The 23,302-nt window shown below is 39.6% G+C and overlaps 1 protein-coding gene across 1 annotated transcript in view; it reads left to right on the forward strand.

The window, feature by feature from the left end:
* The window catches only part of MEI4 (meiotic double-stranded break formation protein 4), a 148,338-nt gene that overhangs the window by 17,352 nt on the left and 107,684 nt on the right, over positions 1–23,302 (forward strand). Inside the window, exon 2 of the mRNA XM_075747543.1 lies at positions 5,525–5,625. Coding sequence (XP_075603658.1) covers positions 5,616–5,625 — 10 coding nt within the window. The 5' untranslated portion in view covers positions 5,525–5,615. The remainder of the gene's footprint in view (positions 1–5,524; positions 5,626–23,302) is intronic.

Genomic DNA, 23,302 nt, shown 5'->3' on the forward strand with positions numbered 1-23,302 from the left:
TTTTAATTGCCCTCTCAAATTTGATTTAGGTTTTTTTTTGTTGTTGTTGTTGCTTAAAGTAATTTTGCTTGCCAGCAATTAGAGATAGCGTGTTGTACAACAAACTGTTCCAAACACTGGGGGAAACCTCAGGAAAATAGTTTCCATGGTGTTTAGTCAGAGCTGCATAACTGTTGCTTAGCAAAGAAAATAAGACAAGGGTACTCAAGAGCAGCATAACAGAGGGCACTCGGTGTTCTGGGTTTCAAACTGCGTGTTCAGCCATACTGGCCAGATCTCCTAGCCAGCCTGCTGATGCGTTGTGCCACAGCATGGATGGGGCATTTTACCAAGGTGAGTTTGTTCCAGATGCTCAGTCTGAAGGCCAGATTATTATATGATTCTCTTTCCTTTTGACTTTGACAGTTATGATGAATAAAAGATGTTGATAGCATGATTTATGAAGAGGTAGATCTACAGAACTCACTCCTTCAAAGCCCACCTTTCTTCTCTTAGCTCACTGCTTGCATGTAGGAGGATTTCACTGTTCCCTGAAAAACATCCCTGAGTCTCTTTGGTATTGCTCCAAAGCTGCAAGGAGTCACCCAGAGGTTGGAGGCTGGGTACCGGCCATCCTGGAGCAGAAGCTTAGGACGTCACAGTTGAAATTAGTGAAACGTGTTGCAACTCCTTAAAGCTAGAAATACTATTTCTTGCTTCAGCTACCCCAGGGAAGAAGGTAAGAGGGAAATCTCTCTGCAGCATAATCTACATGTGGGACAGGTTCACACAGGTTCACTTATAAAACTATGTAAAACGGAAAAGTTTTGGGGTTATTTGGCTTAACTTGCAACCTGGACATCAAGTTGGACTCAGACAGGGCAACCTTGTGTTTAGGAGTTCCCACAAGACAACCTGGCCCTTCCCTCAGAAATGAAGTCAGCCCTCTCGCTCTCAAAAAAATTTCTCCCAAAGGGAACAAGAGTCATGTGTTGCTCCTGCCTTGATCACAAGCAAAATCTGACAGATCCAGAGGTCTTCCCTACATTTGCATGTGGCAATACAACACCTGAGATCACTAATTCCACGTGGGAGCTTCAGAAACCCGAGGCTCACCCTTGTCCTCAGGCCCCTTGCAGCTGTGGCTCACAGAAAGGCAAATGCTGCATGCACCCCACCTATGGGGCAGTCAATCCGAGGGGCAGGGGATGGGTAGCTCAGTCCTGTTCTGTCCCGTGCTCCAGTGGGAATAAAAGAACATGTTTTCAGTGGCTTGCACCAAACAGCTGCTTATGGGCACGTTTGCCTCTGCTGTTTCATCACCCTCCCTAAGCAGAGCACCTCCAGCACTGCCCAAGTGTTATACAGCCCTGGCTCTCTCCGGGCTCTTCCCCATGTAGCTGTGGTTTTAGCTATTGCATTACATTGATTTATCAGTCCCTGTTAACTCCATCCCCTGAAGATACAGTCCTGCATTTCACTGTCAAGCTAGGAAAAAAAAAATCTTTAATGTGTTAAGCCAACTTCTGCCCACAAGTGCTCCATTAATTCCATCAAATCTATTTTGGTCTTATTTCTGCCATCAGTTCTGCCACATTTTGTGCCAGCTCAAACCAATAAGCTAAATTATAAAGGCTCAGAGCCTTGCTCAGATAATATGGGCACTTTCTCAGCAGCACAGGACAAAGGTTAGCAGCAGAACGCAGCAGTGGAAAATGAAGCACAGAAGGGATATAGCATAAAGATGTCACTAGTTTTCTAGCTCATCCTAGCATTAATGCACTTACTATATTTTCCATGTCATTTACACCATCATCATCCCAGTTAATTTTGTAATCTGAATCTGAGAACTCAGGCTGGGGAGAACTGCTGTACTGGAAAAGGAAAGAGAACTAAAGCAGAAATAATGCAAATGGGGAGAAGGAAGGCTGGGAAAATTTGTCTGGGAAAAGGAATGTGTTTCATTTGCCTTTCCTTGCACTATAAAATGAGTGTAAAATGAACAAGATTTGGGTAAGCAGCTTTAGTTTAGAATGATCCTGAAGTTCTTCACAAATGCATCTGAGTTTGTCTTTATAATTCTTCCACTGAAGAATTATATGATGCTTGGGACAGAAAATGACTAAAACCTGGATTTGTTCCTCCTAAATTGAGGACTTAGGTGTCAAGATATCATACCATAGCGACCAAAGTGATTTTCAGCCATTGGTGTGCCATTCCAGCTCATGACATCTAGGGTAGGAACCCTAACGCCACCTGCCTTCCCCAAGATCACTTGCATTTCATTCATGCAAGGAATATGACCATCTGTATAAAAAGACTTCACCTCATCCTGACCTTTATGCTAGCTGGGAGGCAACAAATAAGAAGAGGTCAAGTGAAATAAACACTGAGTTGTGGTTTGGGTTGGGGGGTGTGTGTGTTGGTTTTTTTGTTTGTTTGTTTTTTTAATGAGCAAGTGTGAGGATAAACTAAACTGGAGTGAATTGGTGAGGTTTAAAGGAGAGAAATTAAAAAGGAAAGCAGCCCTGTATATTTCTTCAAGAGTTTTTCAGCTGATCACACTCGCTATGGGATGCTGACAGAGATATGACCTAGGGGCAAGGAGTAGTGTGTCTGTCAGTATAAGGAAGTTCACGGGGGACACAAGATCTAGCCAAAATATACAAGATCAGCTCTGTGTAAAAGTGGCGGAGTGCAACTGAGTCCTTGCCTTGATAACTCTGCATGGTCCATCTTTGGTTTCTTCACCCTCTTCACCTTCAGAGAATTTCCCACATAGGCAATAATCAAGTCCTAATGTGGACTCATCACATTTTACACTTGACACTGCTTCTGCGTGGTGCTTACTACTATAGGGACAATGATTAAGTGTACTACAGAAGGAAAAATGTCACCTTCTGTGTCAAACAATTCCAATTTCCTTATGAGCCTGGGTTTAATATTTATAGATCCTCACTTTTTTTTTTTTTTTTTCTGTTTAAAAAACATATTCCTCCTCCAAAATCTGTATCAGAAGCCTGAAGGGGAGAAGCACACTCATTTGTAAGATTAAATTCCTCTTATCTTCCTAACCGCTAGTCTTCACTTAGATAAGACAAGGTAGGTTAGGAGGTCTCTGTAAAGCACAGAGTTCTAGTTCTCATCTTTCTTCGCACAGACTTTTCAGTCGCTTCCTAATCTTTCTTATTACTCCCATCTGCACCCTTGGGAAGACTATATGTTGAGATAGGCTAACCTGAGGACAGTATTCCTAGCACAGCAGATGTATCTTGATTTATAAATGGCCTTATGATATTTTTCTTTTTATTCTTCACACGAACAGCCTTTTGTAGCCTAACATTTGGTTTCTGATTTTCATCTCTGTTGAGCACTGATCCTCAGAGAGCTGTGATTAGTAATTTAAGACAGCATCCAGGTTTACCGTAGCATTGAATTTCATATTGCCACCTCACTCCATTGCCTATTTCCCCATGTTAGTCCTTCTAGTTTTGCCTGGGTTTGCTTGACCTATATAATTTTGCTGTCTTGCTGTTTATCACCCTCCCCAGAACACTGCTACACATACATAACTGCACAAACCTTATGAATATATTTGCTGTATCTCAGCAGTCACCTTTTTTTCATTCTTAGCCAGTTTCTAGTCCATAGCAACAAATTGTCTCTCACCTGGATCCTGCTGAATTTCTTTATCCATTCGATGTGAGGGATTTTGTCAAAGGCAGTTGCAAAATCTAAATAAATAATGTCAATTAATTTTCCTTCTCCTATATAATATTTTTCTGGCATTTTGAAAGACTGCTAAATAGGTAAGAAGACATGATCTCCCTTCTAGCATACTTGCTCTCACTGAATCCTAAGGTCATGAAGCTGTAGAGGACATGTAATTATGTTTATAATTATCTCCATAACCAATTCACAAAGTACAAATTCAAGAGATTAGAATTTTTCTGATTAAAAATATATCTATCAATCAGACATGAACATTGTATTTGAATAAGAATAAAGCTTTTGAAAATTTAAGGCTTTTGATTTATTTCTGAATACCAAAAAATGTAGGCTTTGTAGAAGCTTACTGCATTCAGAGGATAAGCTTCCCCTCTCTGCAAATCATTTGTGCAGTTATTAGGAGGGGAGGCCACATGGTGTTATGTTGATCTTTTAGAACAAGATATCCATATGGGAGATCTCAGTACTACTGATGTTTTCAGTTACAGCAATCTTGTTTAGCAGAAAAATACTACTGACATTTAGGTGAGATTTTCTTCGAGACCCCTCAATTGTTACATGGGCCTCTCATTTTTCTTCATTTATAAGCACACTGGCATACATCAAACACCCTATAAAAAATGACTCTTTCTGCTTTAGTGTTGGTTTGGCATTAAAATACTTTGACATATTTATTCATTTACACAAAGTTTCATTAATGATTATAAGCCATCAGTTTGAACAGTCTTAAAGACTAATAGAATGAATTGTCTGATTAAATAAAAATCAAATTATTTAGTAGTAAATTAAAACATTAAATCACACTTTTCCTTCAGTTTCCCCCTAGAATCCTATGTCATTTTTACAAGGGGTAACAATTATCCTTATTCCTCATTCAACTGGTCAAAATGTGTCATCCCAGTCTGCTCATCTCTATAGGTCCCTGCTGTGTTTCTGTCCAATCACCGTTTTTGCCTGTTTTGAATTGCCAGAGCACGTTTTTTACAAGGAGCTGTACTCCAACTCATTCTAAGCAATGAGTAATTTTCTGCGCATCATTTCCCTTCATTTCAAATGGGGTAAGCTTTCCTAAGCTTTGGAAAGGTCCTGGAGGACCCCGAGTGCAGCATAGTCTTTGAGAGGGTGATTCGACCAATCTCGAGATAACCATGAAGACAGAAAACATGCATTGCCTTGGGGAAGCACCTATCTCTCCCCATTGACTGTGCAAAGTAAACAATACATCTATACTGCCCAGTGCAGTGATACACAGGCACCTGAGCTTAGTCTGTAAGCAGGACCACAGTGGCCACTCCACCCCCATGAATCAGTCCTTCTGAAAAAGCACCAATGTGGCTGGTCACAGGAGCTGAACCAACATCTCTGCTTGACACTGGTACTGAGGAGTGCCTGGTGATCTTTCTATGGCGATACACTGCATTGAGTAGATGTGCCACAAAAGCATAGCCAAACGTCAGGTGCAGATGGCAAGGCCAGGCTCAGAACCAGCCAGGAATGTGGATGTATTTTGGTTTTGACACCATCCACAGAAACACCAATGTCTCACATAAGGCCTGGGATGATATCGTGATACTAGAAAGCCTAAAGGGAACCTTCTGGCTTTAAAATTATTAAACCAGAGAATTAAGGAGAGAATAAAATTTCTCTATGAATGTAAGGATTTTGAAGTTTTAACTGATTACAGATATTTTTTTTTTTCAGTCTGTGGGTTAATTTCCATCTTTTATTAATGAAATACTTTCTACTTGAATTTGTAGATTTTCTCTGTATGTATAGAAAGGCAATTTAAACCAAATTTCATTTTTTATTCTAACAGAGTACTGCTCTGAATAAATATTCAGAAGACTTCCTGAAGTAAAGCAGGTGTTCCTGATGGAAGGCCACTGGAAGAAAATCCAATAAAGAACATGACTTTTAGTAAGTTAATACTGCTACTTGTTTATGAAATGTTATTTTCATCATGGATCTCTTGACAGGAATAGGTGCAACAAAAGTGGAAGTTTCTCTAATCTATCCTCATGTGCCATTTTACTCAATTACAACATGCTTGCCTTGTTTTCTCTCTAGGGCATAGGTTAGCTGTTTGCTCAAGCCAATGCTGGATGTAGTCTAAGCATGACTAATGATTTTAACCAGATGGCTATACAGATAGCTCTTTTTCAATTATTTTTTTGAATATTTTCTTCCCGGATCTCTTATCTATATTTATCTGGAGGTTTTAGCACCATGTGTCCATTTTACATACATTTTAATTACTTGGACTTGCTACGCAACATTTTCTTTTTGAATGACTCCACAAAACAGTGGAATAACCAAATTGTTGCAATTCATGGTTGGTTTCATACTCTAATATCTTTTTTCATAATCTTTTTAAAAGTAACTCTGGTACCTTATCCAACTAATTCTGTATCCTCTTAGAAACTCCAGAGATATTCTCAGGAAACACAAAAGGGTTGTCCATTCATTGAGCAAGATGTTAACGAAGACTGAGTTCTGCATCTATTGCATTCCTGCTTTTAGATATGCAAATCTCATCATCAGACACCAAATTTAAGTGAGCTTGTTTCTCTATAGAAATACCATAATTTTCCTTTATAATGGAAATCTCTGTGAATGAAAACTTGATTTTGCAAGTAATTTTGGTGACTGCACAAATATGTTCCTAATTTGGGACTGTATTTTCCACTCAGATGTTTAAATTTACTTATGTGAATGTCATCAAAACATTCTTCTTTCTTTTTGTTTTGTTTTTAAACATACAGCATGTACAATGTCTCACTAAGGATGTCTATACACAATGGTATTGGCTCTAGTCTGTGTAGTGAACAAGAATTACACTTAATTGCTGAAATAATCTACAATAGCAAGAAACTGTTTTTAATATGTGTAACCAATTTCTTCATCAAAAATTGCAGGTTTTATTGTAATTAACTATTTGTAGTTAAGTGGCCTGAACTGGGCCTAGATCACATTGATTTAGTACATCTTCCTGGATGTAGCATGTAGTCAGTCTTTACTCTGGGGACCCCTCTCTGTCTTTGAGTCTTTTGTTCAGTGCCTCCTTCCATGAGCAGAATATTGGTGCTCATCATTGCTCTCATCACCTCCAAGTTGCCAGTGTGATCATCAGTATACACCTACGTTATTTTTCTTGGTTCAGGTAACTTTCTTTGTGCTGTTTTGAATAAAATTGAAATTGTTTCTCCTTTGGAGGTGATAGCTCTTAAACTTTTTCCTTGATTTGTTGCTATAAAAATGGTACCTACTAAAAAGTCAAAATTTATCATGCTGATGTAAAAGCTGTTAAATACTTTGAACACAGCTTAAATAAAGTCTTTAAACTTATGAAAGACTTTATCAGAAGAGTTTCTTGGAGAAAAATAACCTCATACAGAGAAAAAGCTAATTAATATTGGCAATGGATTCACAAAGAGAAAACAACATTCCTCTCATACAGTCAAATAAATGATACTTTTCTACTCACTAAATCAGAAAGCTGTCATCTTGCCAAAAAGTGTAGCTATGTGGTCCAAATACCAGATTCTAAAACTAAATAAAAACAGATTGTGGCAAATGTGCTGGACAGTTTGTTCTCAGATTGCCTGTAACATGATGTGCCTTTCAGCAGAGAATGGTGGGCTCAGGTGGTGCCTCCAGAGGCCTGGGAGATGGTCACCGGCCTCAGGGGGGGAAAAAATGTCTGTGGGTGAGGGAGTCATGGCAAGGAGGCAGGAGCTGCAGCCCATGGAGATAGTACTGAAAGGAGCAGGGACCTGACTCACCCATAACTCAACTCCCAAAGTGGCAGAGAGAAAGTTTTTAGGGATCAGAGGCAGCTGGCTGCAAATCAAAACCTTCTGTGATCACAGTAACCAAGCAGAGGAGCAAGAACTTGCCCATAAGTATATGATGTATGGAGGAGATTTGTTTATATACTGTTTTATTTCTGCTCTGTCTTATTTAGTAACTCTAAGTTTTCTCTCTTTAAAAGGTTAGTGATTTTGGTTTAAATTTTAATAAAATATGGCTTTGAGTTGAAAGAGCTTTTTGGTCTTCTGTTCTCCACCTTAAGGCAAGGGTCAAGACATGCATCTCAGAGTTTTACCTGGCTGTCCTCTCACACCATTGCACACACATCCTCTGCTTGACAGTATGCAGCATTTGAATTTATCAGAATTGGCTGCAAATTAATACTTACATCTTGTGAAAATGCCAGGGTTTCAAAATTTGTGCTGTGTCAGACAAAATAAATATTGAGACTTTTTTTACATGGAAGTGAAATTTCATGACACCCCATTCTTTTGTTTTGTTTTGTCATTCTAAGCTAAACAACACTTCTTGACATTTCCGGATACTGGGTTCACTGTGAGCTTAACTGAAGCCTTTAGTTTCATCTTCCTCCAATTTACTCTGGATTTTGAGCTGCTGCACTGACTCCTGAAGAGCTGGTCCTTGTGCCTCCACTGTATTTTAACTCAACTTGTGAAACTTAACCATCTCAGTGCTGTGTAACCCAGCCCCAAACAAAGTATTTCGTCTCCCAGTAGCAAGCTGCAATATTTCAGCCTCTGCTTTTGCGTTTGGAGGTTGTTGTTTGGTTGGGGGTTTAATTCTAAAAAATTCCCAATCAACTCTACACATCATTTATAAAAATGCTGGGCTTAATTTAAGCCAGAAGTTCCCAAGGAAGAAAACCCTAAAGTTATTTAATAGTCACTGTATTTTTTTAACCTGGCACTATGGGGCATGATGGTTGGGACTGATTTATATCTTCTCCCATGGGCTGCTTTCCTGATTTGGACTTAGTCTTAGATCATCCAGAAACTTTGGAAAAATCTCCAAACGTCCTAAGAAAGTTTGTTGACCTGCAGATTTTTTTTTTTTTTCCTGTTTCACTGTAATAGCATTGTCTTTGTAAAGTCCTAAGTTATGAACATGCATCTGCTCTTAGGTATCTAACAGAGACCTTACATTTCAGTACTACTCTATTATTTTGAGTACCCTTCTGTAGCTAGAAACCTACTTTAATTCCTGGAAAAGCTGTGTTATTTTTGGATTCTGACTCCCTGTTTCCCTGTTGGTGCTCTCTCCTTATCTCCTCCACAGCATTTCCTTTTTCTCCCACTAGCTTTATACGGTCACTTCCACTTACCACAAATATCATTCTTCAGAGCTGGGCAGGGTCACCCGAAACGGTTCCTTGGTACTGTGGGAAAGGCACAAATAATCTTGGGTCATCACATTTTGTTACTTGTTTATTTATTTGCAGGCTGAGATTCTAATTCTTTAGTATGAATTGATTCAAAGTGAGCTAAAAGTCATACTTATTTTAGCCAGGCAGTTGAGATGATTTATAGTTTGTGTTTCTCCGGTTTTAACCAGGGTCAAATATTTAAGAGACCTATGTCTGGGATACTAAAAGCTTCCTAATCTAAGTACAAAGGAATATTTTTGGTATCCATTATTTTTCTTTTTAAAAAGGGTATCCATTCCTTTTCTTCTTTTAAAAAAGAAAATTTGAATTTATAATGAAGAATATAGAGGAAATTCTTAGATTAAATATTTTTCTGTTTATTTTCTTTCTGCCTTTCTTTTTTCAAAATTTGAATATTGAAATTGTGCAATAGTATGTCTTTCTCTTTAGGACTCTGTTTTATTTCTATACTAATTTTCTTTTCTTTCCATAATTACAGTGAAATTCTATCATGTCCAAACATATTTTCTAGTTGATAATTTCATGACTATTACACCACCTTTTTATTATGCGTGCTTACTCTTTTCTTCAAACACTAATAGTTTCTGTAAGAGTCTACACGACTCGTGTGTTACTGTTTACTTCTGATTAAAAGCTAAATGAGAACATGCCAGAGAACATCCCAAAGAACATCCCATTTTCTCATTGTGCGTGTGCACACAGATAGACATATATATATATATCTATATATCTATATATATCTTTCTCCATCCTAAGCCCAGAGCAGGGGATTTCATAACTGTTCCATGGCCATGAGTGAATATTCTGAAGCTACTAAATAATGCATTTTTACACTGACGTTATGTCAAGTAGTCATAGTATTTGTGACATTTTCCATTCTAAGTGCCTAGAATTCTATAATCACTACATAATAACATTATTAATTGTGTATAAAATGTTGTGAATACTATGTTGCCCACAATAACTCTGCTTAAACCTGGGGAAATACAGAAAAATAATTAAAAAATCTTTTGCTATAACCCTTTCTTTCAATGTGTTGACAATCTGACCTTAGATTTTTTATGTTTTCTTCTGCTTTCACAGTATCAATTTATGCTAGACTCCAATTTATTGCGTATAAAACTATTTTCTTGGAACCTCTGTTACCAAGATCTCAGGCTGAAATAATATATTTTCAATCTTTCTATAGAGAAGAAATGGTATCTTTCAGAATGTGAAGGTCTGGAATGCATTATTCTAATGTATAAAGTGTCTTTCAGTGGACAGGTGCGTCAGTTAAGATAATATCTATCTGTAATGTGACAGGCTTGTAATAACGGGATTCCCTGTCTAGTCTAATTTGAAAGCCCAGAGTTAACCATTGAAAACCACAGGAAACAAGGTTTAATCTATGTGACCTTGTGCCTTGATCTAGATTAGTTATGTTATGGTTTCTGAAACTCTAATCAGTTTGTTTAATGGCCAACCTGTAATAAGCACCCAGTAAACAATACCTCTGCCTCAATCTACCTATTTCTGTTTTGAAAAAGGCAAGAGTTATAGAGATTCGAAATGAAAACTAAAACATGGTAAATACACAACTAGATAGGAAATAGCAAACAAATTGTCACACTTCCCAGATGGCTTATCCTGTTTTGATAGCAACTTCTAACTTTACTCCAATTTAAACCTACAATAACCACCTGCAAAACTATGTTATTTATTGCTAGTTAAGAACTGTTTTCACAGTTTTACAAAGACTCCATATTTCTCATTCTAAAGGAATAGATCTATTGTCCTGCAAACAAGGTTTTTTGGTTTTGGGGTTTTTTCCTAATTTAATGCTAAGAATTTGAATACACTTAATCTTCACTTGATCTGTTCATCTGCTTGATTGGTTAAACAGTGATCACACATGCAGGTGTCTCTCGGGTATGCATTCTCTTGGCTTTTTTTTATGAACTTGCAATACTGTGTGCTGAATACTTATCAGAAGCTGTCATCTTAGTTAGCACTGTATTCAATTATAGAGCTGTTGTGTTTCACCTTCCCTATTTGTGTAAGGTGATTTCATCCAGAATGTTATTTGGCTTGTCCATTATCATGCAAAATAGTATTTCCAAATAACTTTCTTCTTTTCTTATCTATAATTTGCTTTTTCATGGCCCTGACTGCTTCAAAATGTCCTTATTTGAATTCCCATGGTCTGACTCTCCCTTCAGCATAAGAACAGGAAAACTTGGACAATATATCTGAGTATTCTGAAGCTCCTGGAATTGCTGATACTAGTTTTCTTTCCTCCAAGCTCAGCTTTCCTCTACCTCCCCCTTTTGCCATCACTTTAGCAATCTTCTTTCCTTTGGACATCTTGAAGAGCAAGCATCCTGTGAGTACTATGGGGCTTTGTGATTCTCTAATGCTACTTCTCTTACCCTATTTCTTATCCTATTTACCCACCCTGGAAGACTTCCTACAGTACAGCTCTGCCTCTAAGCAGTGCAGTTGCCATGATACTTAAAGAGCACAGAAGTTACTTTTTAGCTCTTTAAACTTTTAAAGGAGGCTATCTTTGTTGTACTTTGTAGATTTTTTGAAATACAAGGAAACTTTTCTGGGTTCTGGAAATCATTACACAAAGGGATAGACCCCAGAGGCCTCTGCACCACAAGCAGGTTCCTGCACGCCAGTGAAAGGAGAGATCTGGGGACACAAAAATGCTAATTGCTAGGCGTAAATCTCAGTACTGCAGGAGCTATAATCTTAGAAGTTCTTGAACTCCTAGACCTTCTAATAGCTGCAAATAAAGGTTTTGGCACTACTTCTAATACCCAAAGCTGAGAAGGGGTATTTCTCAGGAGCACAAAGGAACATACATGCATATGGGTGCTGTAACTGAAATAGAGTATGAGCATCATTGGACCAGATTCAATTATAATTTAAACTGATGCGCTGATGAAATGTTAAACCAGTCCCTGGCACATTTTGATCTGAGCAAACTCGTACCCTCCTGAGCAGCTTCACAGCACAGGCTGGCCCGTGCCGGGGTCCATTCACAACAGGCAGTCTGGAAGTGGCCACCTCATTTTGGAGGCTGAGCAAAATGAACAGTATGGGCACAGCCAGTCAAAGCCAGCTGGCCTGGGGATTAGTGAGTGGACCTTGGGACCGGTATAGACATAACGATTTTGTCTACTGAGTGCTTGGGCATGCATTGCAGAACTGCAGCTGGACAGAAGCCCCAGGGAGGGGTGGGGGAGCAGGGTCTGACAACCTCATCAAATGCACTTTAGCTCTTTCATGGTAGATGGGGCTGAAATGGGGGTGAGGGTGCAGTGCCTGAAAGCCAGACCTTTTGTAGAGTTAGAATCCATATACAGGCAGCAGCTAGGATCTGCATGAAAGGGCAGGGAGTGGACTTTATAGAGAGTGCCAGTACTTGGGCAATGAGCTCTAGGAACCTCGGGGGCAAACCACTGCAGATGGTTCAGAAAACATCTGTAGTACTACCCAGAGAGGGAGCTCTTGGGTTACCTGCTGGCTGGGAATAGGCCGAGCACTGTAAATTTTCTCACTCCGTAAGATTTTTACTCTGATTAAGAGGAAAAAACTCCACCTTTTTGGACCACTGTAAACAGAGATTCAACAAGATTCCCCTGCAAACAGAGATAAGGAGACAGCAAAGATAGCTAACAAGGTGTGTCACACTGGCTAACTTTACAAACCAAAAGGGGAAGCGCCATCACGGTAGCCATTATACCTTCTACATGGTTATTTCACCTCTGTAACACTTTGCACCTGTGCACAGCAGGATTTGCTGTCAGTTTAGCACAACAGACCTTATGGCCGTGGTCCTCCGTTGCCTTTAATTTCCTGTATCCTGCATTCTCGGGAATATGTGTAAAATACTGCTGATGGGTCTGGATCTTTTTAAATCATCTGATTCTTTACTGTATAGCAATAAGAAGCATAATGAAATTAAAATCATCAGTGGAAAATAGGTGCGTGCTGTCCAGGAAAGATAAGATTAAAATGGTGCAGCTGAGAATCACCATGGTAGTAACCAGCAGTGAAATAAAGGTTAAATGGATGAAAACAGAAAAGATTTTGGTCAGTTATGTTCTGGAAGGACTGCAAAAGAGATTTCACTCAGGCAGTACTTGAAGTACTACCACAGATCCTGAAGACAGGTGAATAGAGGGCTCTATATTTCTAGTAAATTCTTATTACTGGGATTACAATTTTCCAGGTATATGATGGAGGACATGTATTAATAGTAACAATAGGCCTCAGTTATTATGACATAGCCACATGTACAGGAATAACAAACATAACGAAATAACAGCCACAACTGGGATATAGGCTTCCACACCATGATGAGTCGAGTTGATGAGTGAGTTAATAGTAAATGGGTCAACATTCAGTAGCACAAAACACAAGGGCAAGGATAAAGGGGTAGATTCTAGAGTTTCTGCAGTAAATTAGTTCACCTGTTGGAACAACAGACAAAAAAAAAATAAATTGATAGCTGGTAGCAAACCTGTGATAGACTGATGTGATGCAGCCATATAAAAAGAAAACACATCCTCAGGGATAAGGAAGTACTAAACAGTACTCTAGCAAGAGTTTACCTGGGCTGAAACGTACAATTATAGTTGGCTACACAAGTGAATTAAACATGCTGAAAAGCAGGAAAGACTTCTAATATAATTAGGGGAAAGAAAGGTTATCAAATGATCAGAGGGCTGGAGCACCGCTTCTATGAGGACAGGCTGAGAGAGTTGGGGTTGTTCAACCTGGAGAAGGCTCTAGGGAGATCTAATTGCTGCTTACCAGTACCTGAAGGGGCCTACAGGAAATCTGGAGAGGGACTGTTTACAAGGGCTTGTAGGGATAGAACAAGGGATAATGGCCTTCAGCTGAAGGAGAGTAGATTTAGATTAGATATAAGGAGAAAATCCTTCCCTGTGAGGGTAGTGAGGCACTGGAACAGGTTGCCTGGAGAAGCTGTGGATGCCCCCTGCCTGGAAGTGTTCAAGGCCAGGTTGGATGGGGCTTTGGGCAACGTGGTCTAGTGGAGGGTGTCCCTGTCCATGGCAGGGGGGTTGGAATTAGATGGTCTTTAAGGTCTCTTCCAGCCCAAACAATTCTATGATTCTGTCTTCTGAGAGGAACTTGGCTTTCACAGCCTAACAAAATGTTGTGTCTCTATAACATTGTGTGTTAATACACCAGATAATAGCCACTGCTGGCACAAGAGCAAATGGGTATAAACTGGTCATTAATAAATTTATCCTGAAAATAAATGCTGGTTTTTAAGCATCAGAACAACAACATTTTAGAACAGCTTTTTTAATTGCAGCACAAAATGTAATGTGGTTAAACAGCATGATCACAACCTGGATTAAATGATGTGATTGACTAAAATAGCAGATCTCTGATGCTTTCCTATGGCCTATATTACTAGAGGGAAACATTATACAAGGTTTTGGGCAATAGAGGTATAGATCCTATATCTCTAGATAAGTTTTTGAATTCAGTGCACACTGAAAAGCACTTTTGATGTTGCTGATTTTCTCTTGCCTCACAATGCATAACTATGCATCTGTGTCTGTTGTTTGTTAACAAGAGTTTGTGAACTTGATTATATGTTGTTCTGCTACTGTTTAGATACTTAACTACATTTCAGTCATTAAATATACATTAATTTTTTTAAGAATATAAATCATTATTTTATCAGATTAGATCTTCGCAATATATTGTTAATCTTTTAGCTTTACTGTTACATACAGTTTGGTATGCTGATGCGTAATGTCCATTCTTCTCTCCTCTTAGGGTTTTATTAGTTGCTATAGTTACTGGCCATTGCTGCTCTCATGTCATTTATGTAGGCTAAATTCATAGTGACCCTAAATCTGTTATCATGCACATCTTGTTGTTTCTGTTTTGTGGGGCAGCAAGGTACCCAACTTGTTACGAGGAAGACTTCCAAAGACATGAGTATAGCTTGTCTGCATGACAGTCTGGACTTGCAGGGCTGAATCCCTCCCTGCACCGCCATATTTTTTAAACCCACATTAGCAATAACCCAGCAAGGTCTTGTACATGCTATATTACAGTCTATCTTGATATTTATTATTTAATCTATTAAAGAATTTGGCTCTCTTCACACACAGTTGGGGGACCAATTAAAAGTCCAGAAAAAATATACAGAGTTTCTCATGTAATTAGACGTTTCAGGGCATGCTATTAAGGGCCATCTGTTCTCCTGGTTGACTCAGTATGACTGAGAAATGAGATGTTTCCTTTTGTACTCGGGTTTCTGTCTCTCTTGATTCTATATTTGATTAACACTGTATGGGGGTGAGGGCTGAATTTATTTATAATGGTCTTAATTTGGATAGTCGGTGAAGTATGGTTTATTGGGTAGGATGTTGAACTGCTTAGCATTTGAGACACGCTTTGTTGTTTCAGTGCAAATAACTCTCTTGAACATTTTTCTAGGAGAATCTCCATTGTTTTTCTCTTGTTTACATTCCCCCATCACCTGGGGTTTTTTTCCCTTTCTACCCGTGATCTAATTTTGCCATGGAGTAAATGGTTACAACTAGAGAGAAATCACTGACATTTCATGCATTTTGTATTTGGCTGTTAAAGCCAAGCAGATCTGAGCAGTACAGCAAAACATATGCTGTAAAGTTATGAGAACTGGCTTACTGTCTTCTCTGCAACATCTGTGCAGTCCCACTGAAGGCAACTTCGAATATGTCAGACTGCCGCGCAATGTGGAGAATCCCAAATTAACTTTTAATTTAGGTATTTCTGCTATTCTGACAGCCATGATGTGTCACTACTGTTAAGAGGAATGTTCAGTCCCTTTGTATCAGTGCAGCTGTTTGTCTACGCTTTTCCCCCTAAGTGCCTCTAAATCCTAACAGAGCAATGGCACGCAGCAATACTTTCATTTAACAGTTCTAACAACAACTGATTGCTTCAGCTAGATTTTTGCACTAGCGCACACGCATTTCAAACCTAAGCCTGGTTCTTAATAAAACTTTCACTTCTTGTATAAATTCATGCAAATAAGATCAAAGGTCTCAGATGCTCTGCATATAGCAAACTATCACAAATCTGTGCCAAGCCAAGCCATCTAGTTGTTCTGCTTTGGTTACGGCACTGTGTTTCATTATATATACAGCTTATATATTATTATATATACGTATATATACGGCCATATATATATATGGCTTTCATGTTTCATCCACTTTATGTACAGCAGCAGGTACAATTATAGCAATATTCAAACAACGTGTTCATTCATTCACTCAAATGCAATATTGTATGAAGAACTAAACTTGAAATATGAGTTTATAATACACTGTCGCTGCACACTGAGCACTGCTAAAGTCACTGCTCTAGCATCACACTTAGACATGTAGTCCCTGGCACTTGCCCAGGCTGGATGGCTTCCTGTTGGTTTTAGGAATGGTTATAAAAATCCATAAGCAGTTTAAAGATAGTATTTGAAGATAATTGTAGGCACTTAGGGTAGGGTCATCTCACCAAAATTTAGACAAAGTTAGTTATCAAAGAGTGAATTAGTTACTTTTCACTCCCTTTAGTGTCAGCAGGGAATAACAGGAATATCCAACTTGCAATTATTTTCCCTGACTTAGGGAAGGTGTGTAATTAGGTACCTAATTTGGAGTGAGATGAATCACCTAGGAGCCCATATCCCTCATCGCTATGAAGAGCTCAACCTTGACTTCTCTAACTTTTAGCCCCCTGAAGTTATCTTCACCCCCCCAATGTGTGTTTCCCTGGCCTGCAATGTGATGAACTCAGCATTTTTCATCTATTAGTAGCTGACTCTAGAGATGTTCTTCCTCTTTCTTGAGGAGAAAGGGCACGCATTTTTCTACAAAGAAAATATAAGTGCAGCCACTGTGACTGTGAAGCTCCAGCTGTTCATGATGCACACCATAGTGAACACAATTAATAGAGTCATTTGGAATTTATTATCTACTGTGAAGGAGATGTGGATATTTTGGGTGTAAAGGGCAAGAGAATTTAACTCCCTTTTTAAAGAATTCTCTCTGAAATAAAGAATTGGTTGAGGGGTTTTTGTTGGTTGTTTTTTTTTACTTCAAGTGAGTGAAGTTCCTTAAAGAACAAAAGCTATTAAAACTTTGACAGATGTTCTGCTCTAGCGAAATGTGAAACTGTGTTAATTTTACCCAAATAACATAGAGATAGATTGAGCATGTCAGAACTTTTTGTTACAATACTTTTACAGACTGAAATATTTTTTTCCCTTCAGGAATTACTTTGTTTCAAAATTGTAATTATTCTATAATCAGAAAACTGGAAAAATCAACTTTGATGGATTTTTTTTCTAGAATGCTTCTTTCATAAAGTATCTGAAAGCATCAAGATTTGGGGAGAAATTAAATCATCCAAGAACTGGAATTTTCCTCCTCATAGGAGCTCTACTTAAAGAGTCATCTTGCAAAGGTGTTTTCATCTTGGGAACGGTCATGTCAGCTGTCGGCTGCCTTGACAATAATAATGTACGTCAGTTCTCACAGTTTTCATAAAATGGAGGATGCTATAAATCACTGCAGATTATATCATTACTACATAGTAAAAATACTGGGTTTATGGATGGTTTTATATAATATATAATTTTCTATATGTTTTAAAAGCTGTATCTTCCAGGTGCTACAGTAGTGGCTGTGCTTTCTCAAAATGTAATAATCATCAGGAATCATTAGCATGTTCCTTACAATTGTTCTTCATTTTCTTGCTTCTCAAGAATATACATTCTATTACACAGGAACTGAAAAAAAAAAAAGATATGCACATGAAAGCCAAGGTCTGAAAAATAACTATACTATGAGCAGGATGGAGAAAGGTGAATTCTCTGGCCCTCTTGGCTTTTCTAGGTGCTGGTGAAAATATCCGGGCTCCTCAGGCTCCTCTCCAGTCTCAGCTTATTTATAAGTACCTACAAGTGACATGTTTTTTTATAATTGAAGCTGAGTGGACAGAAATTCAGTAAAGTCTCTGCTATTCAGTGGTGAGAGTAATTTTCCATTCCAATAGTTTACCTAGAGACACAGAGGACCCTTTGTCTCTCAGAATCTAAATTAAGATCAGGATTTTTATCTTTTATCTGCTACAGAGTGATTTCCATGCTACAGAGGAGCTTACAGGAGATCACCACAGCTGACCTGGCTGCAAGAACCTGTGAAGAGTTTAGAGCTGTTTTCAGTGACTATCCTGTCCATGGGATTGCTCCTCCTGCCCCTTCCCGAGAAGAGGGAGTTGCGTGTGAAGTCACTTGTGCCCCCCGGCAGACTCCCGAAGCCCCGTGTCCCACGTGCCTCAGCCCGTGAAGCCCTGAACAGCCTGGGTGACTGGTGCCCATTGCATTTCCCCACGGGGATGGGTCTGGCCCGAAGCAGCAGTAGGCACAAATGGGGTGCTCCTGCTTTGGGGAGCAATGGTCTGAAAGACACTGGGGGAGCTTCTGCATCAATGGGGTTAGTAGCTTTTTTTCTTTAAATCTTGTTTTAGTAGAGGAACAAACAAGAATGGATATGTGAAAGGTCTCCTGTTAGGCAGAATATTTTAGACTCTGTGTTCGAGCTGTCTTTTTAGCAAGGGCATCAAAAATGCATAAAGAGTTTGTCATACAGACTGAACATTAGGGATATTTTAACAGGCAGAAAGAAGGATGAGTGAGAGCTTAGCAAACTAATAGAGGCCTGGAAAATAAGATTTGATGACCTTTTAATCACTGGTTTTCTCAGTATGTACAGGAAGATCATTTACTTTCCCAGTGCTTTAATTTGTATCTGTACAGTGAGGATAATAACACTACTTGAAATAAGCCTTGTAGGGAGAAATGTTAACTATTGGCAGTTGCTTACAGGTTTCGATCAAAGAATCACACTAGCCATTTACTTTGAGCAAGTATGTGTAGACATAGAATTTCAAAATAAAATAGGTCATGAAATCATGACATGGTAAGGCACTCCTCTCAGGCTCTGACTAGAAAGTACCAGAGGACTTGTGGTATTTTATGAGATCTGTACCACAAGCTAAAAAAAACCCCACCAACTGGACATTAAAGAACCTTTGACAATCTTCAGAGGAGAAGATGAGTTATCACTTTTAAATCTGAAATTAGAGATAATTATATTTTCCTCCCTTAATCCCCCTGTAGTTCCAATTAGGGATGCTATTTCTCACTTCCTCTCCCAAAGTGTGGTGCAATGCGGCTATGCATTATTGCACAGCTGCCTTACTTGACCCCAGAAGTGACTGCTTCTTGGTGGTGGATGAAACAAGCCGCACAGACTCCTTGACTACATCACAGAGATATTGTGACTAGCTTAATTAGATAATGCTCAAGAAGTGTTGTGAGATACTTGGATTAAAAGCATTATGGAAGGCCAAATTAATTATGAGTATTAATACAATCTTGATCTAAAGAGTAATTTGAATAAGGGATAAAATAATAACGAGATCTTTGTGAGTCATGTACAGATTGCTTTCTTTCTCCATATAAAATATCTCCCACATCATTTCAAATGTTTCCGTGGAGCAGAGCAGGGCAGTGCCACTCAGAAGTGACAGGAATATGTGCTGCCAGATGTGAGTCATCGCTGAACTCCAGCACTCGTTTCTTTGTTCGCATTTCAAGCACAAGACACGCTGTTCCCTACGACGGGGTTGCCTGCAGATGCCTTGATGGAACGTGAAATGAGGAGGCCGCCAGACAAGGCGGGGGTGGGGTGGTGGATTTGTTTTCAAGTCTGGGGGGTTATCATCATTCCCTGTGCAGATCTGTGGTGACATGGCACAACCATCCTTGTCCTTGGGTGAAATCCTGGCACTTCTGAAATCAAGGAAACATTCCCTTTGACTTCAGTGGAACCAGGGTTTCCACCATGTACATCTTCCAGTGCCATGTTCTTTCAGGTAAGGAAACATGGAAATGTGGAAATGATGTGAATTTATGCAGCCATGTAGAAAATTTCCCTACAAAAATAGAGAAATCAGACTGAACTGACTGACTGATCTCCAAATCTGTCTCGATAGTTGGGTGGCCAGCACGGGTTTCCACTACAGCTTTTTGCTTGGTAAACTTTATACGTTTTGTGGATACCTAGAAAGTTTGGTATCAGATTTATTTTAATGAAATCTGAATGCATGGAGATCAGATTTCTCAGTCTAAACTTTTTATATTGCTAGGGTAGATTCTTTTGATTAAATACACATATCTACAGTATATTTAAGACATCTGCTCTAGGATGAACTGAGTTGCTCCCTAGATCTGCACTAACTCTGAGAGGATTCTACAGTAACTAACTACATTTAGTCATGTGAATTTTATAATTTTATACTTATTTTTGGTAAGTACTTTAGGATTTTAATGATGTAGGGCTGTAATATTGAATCAGTTAATGTTACTGAACTAGTTACCACGGAAATGTGAGCACAGAATTGTATTTTAACTTTAGAAGCAGTGTGTCTTTGCAAACTTCTCACTCTGATTACTACCTAATGAAATATTCAAACTGCATAGCCATTTTCTTTTCAGGTATTGGACAAATATCTCTAATGACTACTCTTCACACAAACTCCAGATTTCCACATGCAGACTTCCTTGTTATGTAAAACTTGAGCTGACTGACTAAAGCCGAGCATATAAATGACATTCTGAACATTTAGTTCTAGTCCTTTTATTTTTGTTTACTTCTGTGCTTCATTATAATGAGAGATACATGTTTTTGTGTATTGGGGATTATAATTACTCCAGACAGTAGACCAGTTCACCAGACAGTATAATTATCGCTCACATGTTGGCTCAAGGCAAGAATTGGACTAGAAAGTCTGACACAGTCAGGACTCTTACATTTTAATTTGTTCACCTCCTGGTAGCACCTAACAGATCACCTATACCTGTCCTAATTTTTTAATACAAAGAGATTAAACTCCTGCCTCCATATCCTTTTTTGTGCAGAAGGTAGTCGTACCTGAGAATGAAGTTCACCTTACAACGGCACTGTCTGAACTGCCACCAGGTGCAGGGACGGGAATGGCACACAGGGCAGCTGGCCGCCCGTGCAGCACAGCCAACGTCACAGAAATGTCCGAGGCCACGGAGACGTGACAGACAGTGCTGGGTGGAGCACAGGGATGGAGGCTGTTCTCTTTTTTGAGAGAATTCAAGCAAGGTCCTGGGGTTAGCTACATATCTGCCACAGCTGGAGAGATTTATTCAGGCTGGAGGTGACTTATCCATTGCTCATGAGCCACATCGGTTTGATGTGGCAGCTGAGGACTATTTCAAGACAGGGGCTACAAGCAGGGATGGCTGGAGAGCCTGCTCCACATGCTCTCTATAGATGCTCTGCATGCCCATCTATTTCCAGGTGCAACTTGGTCCAGAATTCAAAAGCACTTTTAGCGCAGCAAGACGCTGGACTGCCCCTTGCTCACCTGCGGAACAGGAGCAGAGGAAGGGTGCTGCCTGGCACACGTACCCGCTCCTTTGCTATTGCACTGGCCTGTGCACCGCTGACACGGTTTCTTCTGTTTTCTGTCTGATGCACAGTTGAATTTCTAGACAACTCTCGTGCTTCAGCACAGCAAAAGCCTCCAGGCTTTAACACAGCATATCTGGCAAGGCATTATGGTTTGTACTATACATTGAGCTAAACCAAACAAGATAAGCCCTATTAAGCAATAAAAACTTGAAATGTCTCTTCTTTGCCTATTTTCACCTCGCCAGTGAAATATCTGGTACTCAGGCTTTGCTGGGCTGGATTACTCTGAGTTTGTGTGAAGATTTTCCTCCACAGCAGGGAGCCCTGACCATCTCCTCAGAGCTATATTGCAGGGAACATACGCATGAGCTTATTTTGGGAACTACAGACCTAGCTATAATGCTAGGGTTGGCCAACATTTCTACATAGGCCCTGGTAAGGTGAGCCTAAATAGAGATGGCCATCCTGCTCTCCATGCTACGACCGAGTGAACAGAGGAACCACTTTTTTCTCTATACTCATACAGCTCATTACAAAACAATAATAAATTTGTCTCTGTTACAGAAATGCTGCAAGTGGTAAGAGGAGAGTGAGTGAGCCAGTTGTAAATATTACTCATTCTGTTTTAATATCTCTTAGTAATAAATGTTCACAAACCAGCACAAATTAAATTCATTTTCCATATTTAAAATTCATTTTACCTGTTTCTTTTTAAAGACATATGTCTTATACATACATTTTATATACAACATTTTAAATGGTTTTACAAATTAGCTTCAGAAGAGATGATTCTGTAGAATTTGCATACACTTGATATATATATCTTTGAAATTATTTGTTCTTGTGTATCTGTTTAGTTACAGAATAAAGACTGCTTAAACTTTTATTGAGACAACTCAAGTAATTTCCTTACAACACACTGAATGAAAAACACATCATTAAAAGAAGATTTAAAGATGAGAAAAAAGCCTTTTCATGAGAGCACAAATCTTGAATAATAACTTCGGCTCCAACAGTGAATTCTTAGTTATTTAATGAAATCCTAGTAAGCAGCACTTTATCCCACATGTGACAGGATTTTTCAGTGAGAGAAAATGAACTTTGGTCCTAACATGTGCTCTGGGAGCAAGAGGCACTGGGAAAATATTATAGCAGGGCATTTCAAACTTAATTTGCTAAGCTGTGTTTAGAGGTAGCTTGGGTGCTGATAACAGCAATTCCTGTCTCTCTGTCTGGCCATGCATGTGTGCAGGAAAAAATGTGTTACTGTCCTTTCCTTCACCACTCCCCAGTTAAGATGCTGATACACAATCCATCTCCCCAGCTCTCTCCCCAGCATCCCTAACTGTGACCCAGCCGCATCCCTTCACCCACCTGCCACGTTCACCCCAAGCCCTTCTGTGCCTTCACACCAGCCCCATGCTCAGCCAGCACGCCGGAGCCTGGACACGCGCTGCCAGCAGTGCACACTGGAAGTGCATGTCCTCCCACGCCCTGTCACCTTGCACGGGACCTGATGTCAGGACAGTCATGACACCATGGTGTCGTGGTGCGTGGCGGTGAGCCACCCTCGTGATCACCACCTGCCCCTTCCATGCAAATGCTCAGGTCAGCACCTCTGCAGCAGCCGCTCCGAGGTACCACCGCACCGTCGGACAGACCTGTACCCCGGCAGGGCAAGGTCTGCCGTAATGCGTTGGGCCGCTGAGGTTGCAATTCCTCTCGCCTTACCCCAGCTTTCTAAAGGTTAGAGATCTAGATACTGGTCTGTTCCCTTCCCAGCTAATGGAAGGAGACAGGAACAGCTGTGCTCAGAGCTGAAGGTCTGGGTGGACCTCACCGC

This window comes from Balearica regulorum, chromosome 3 (assembly GCF_011004875.1).
Source record: "Balearica regulorum gibbericeps isolate bBalReg1 chromosome 3, bBalReg1.pri, whole genome shotgun sequence".
Lineage (NCBI taxonomy): Eukaryota > Metazoa > Chordata > Aves > Gruiformes > Gruidae > Balearica > Balearica regulorum.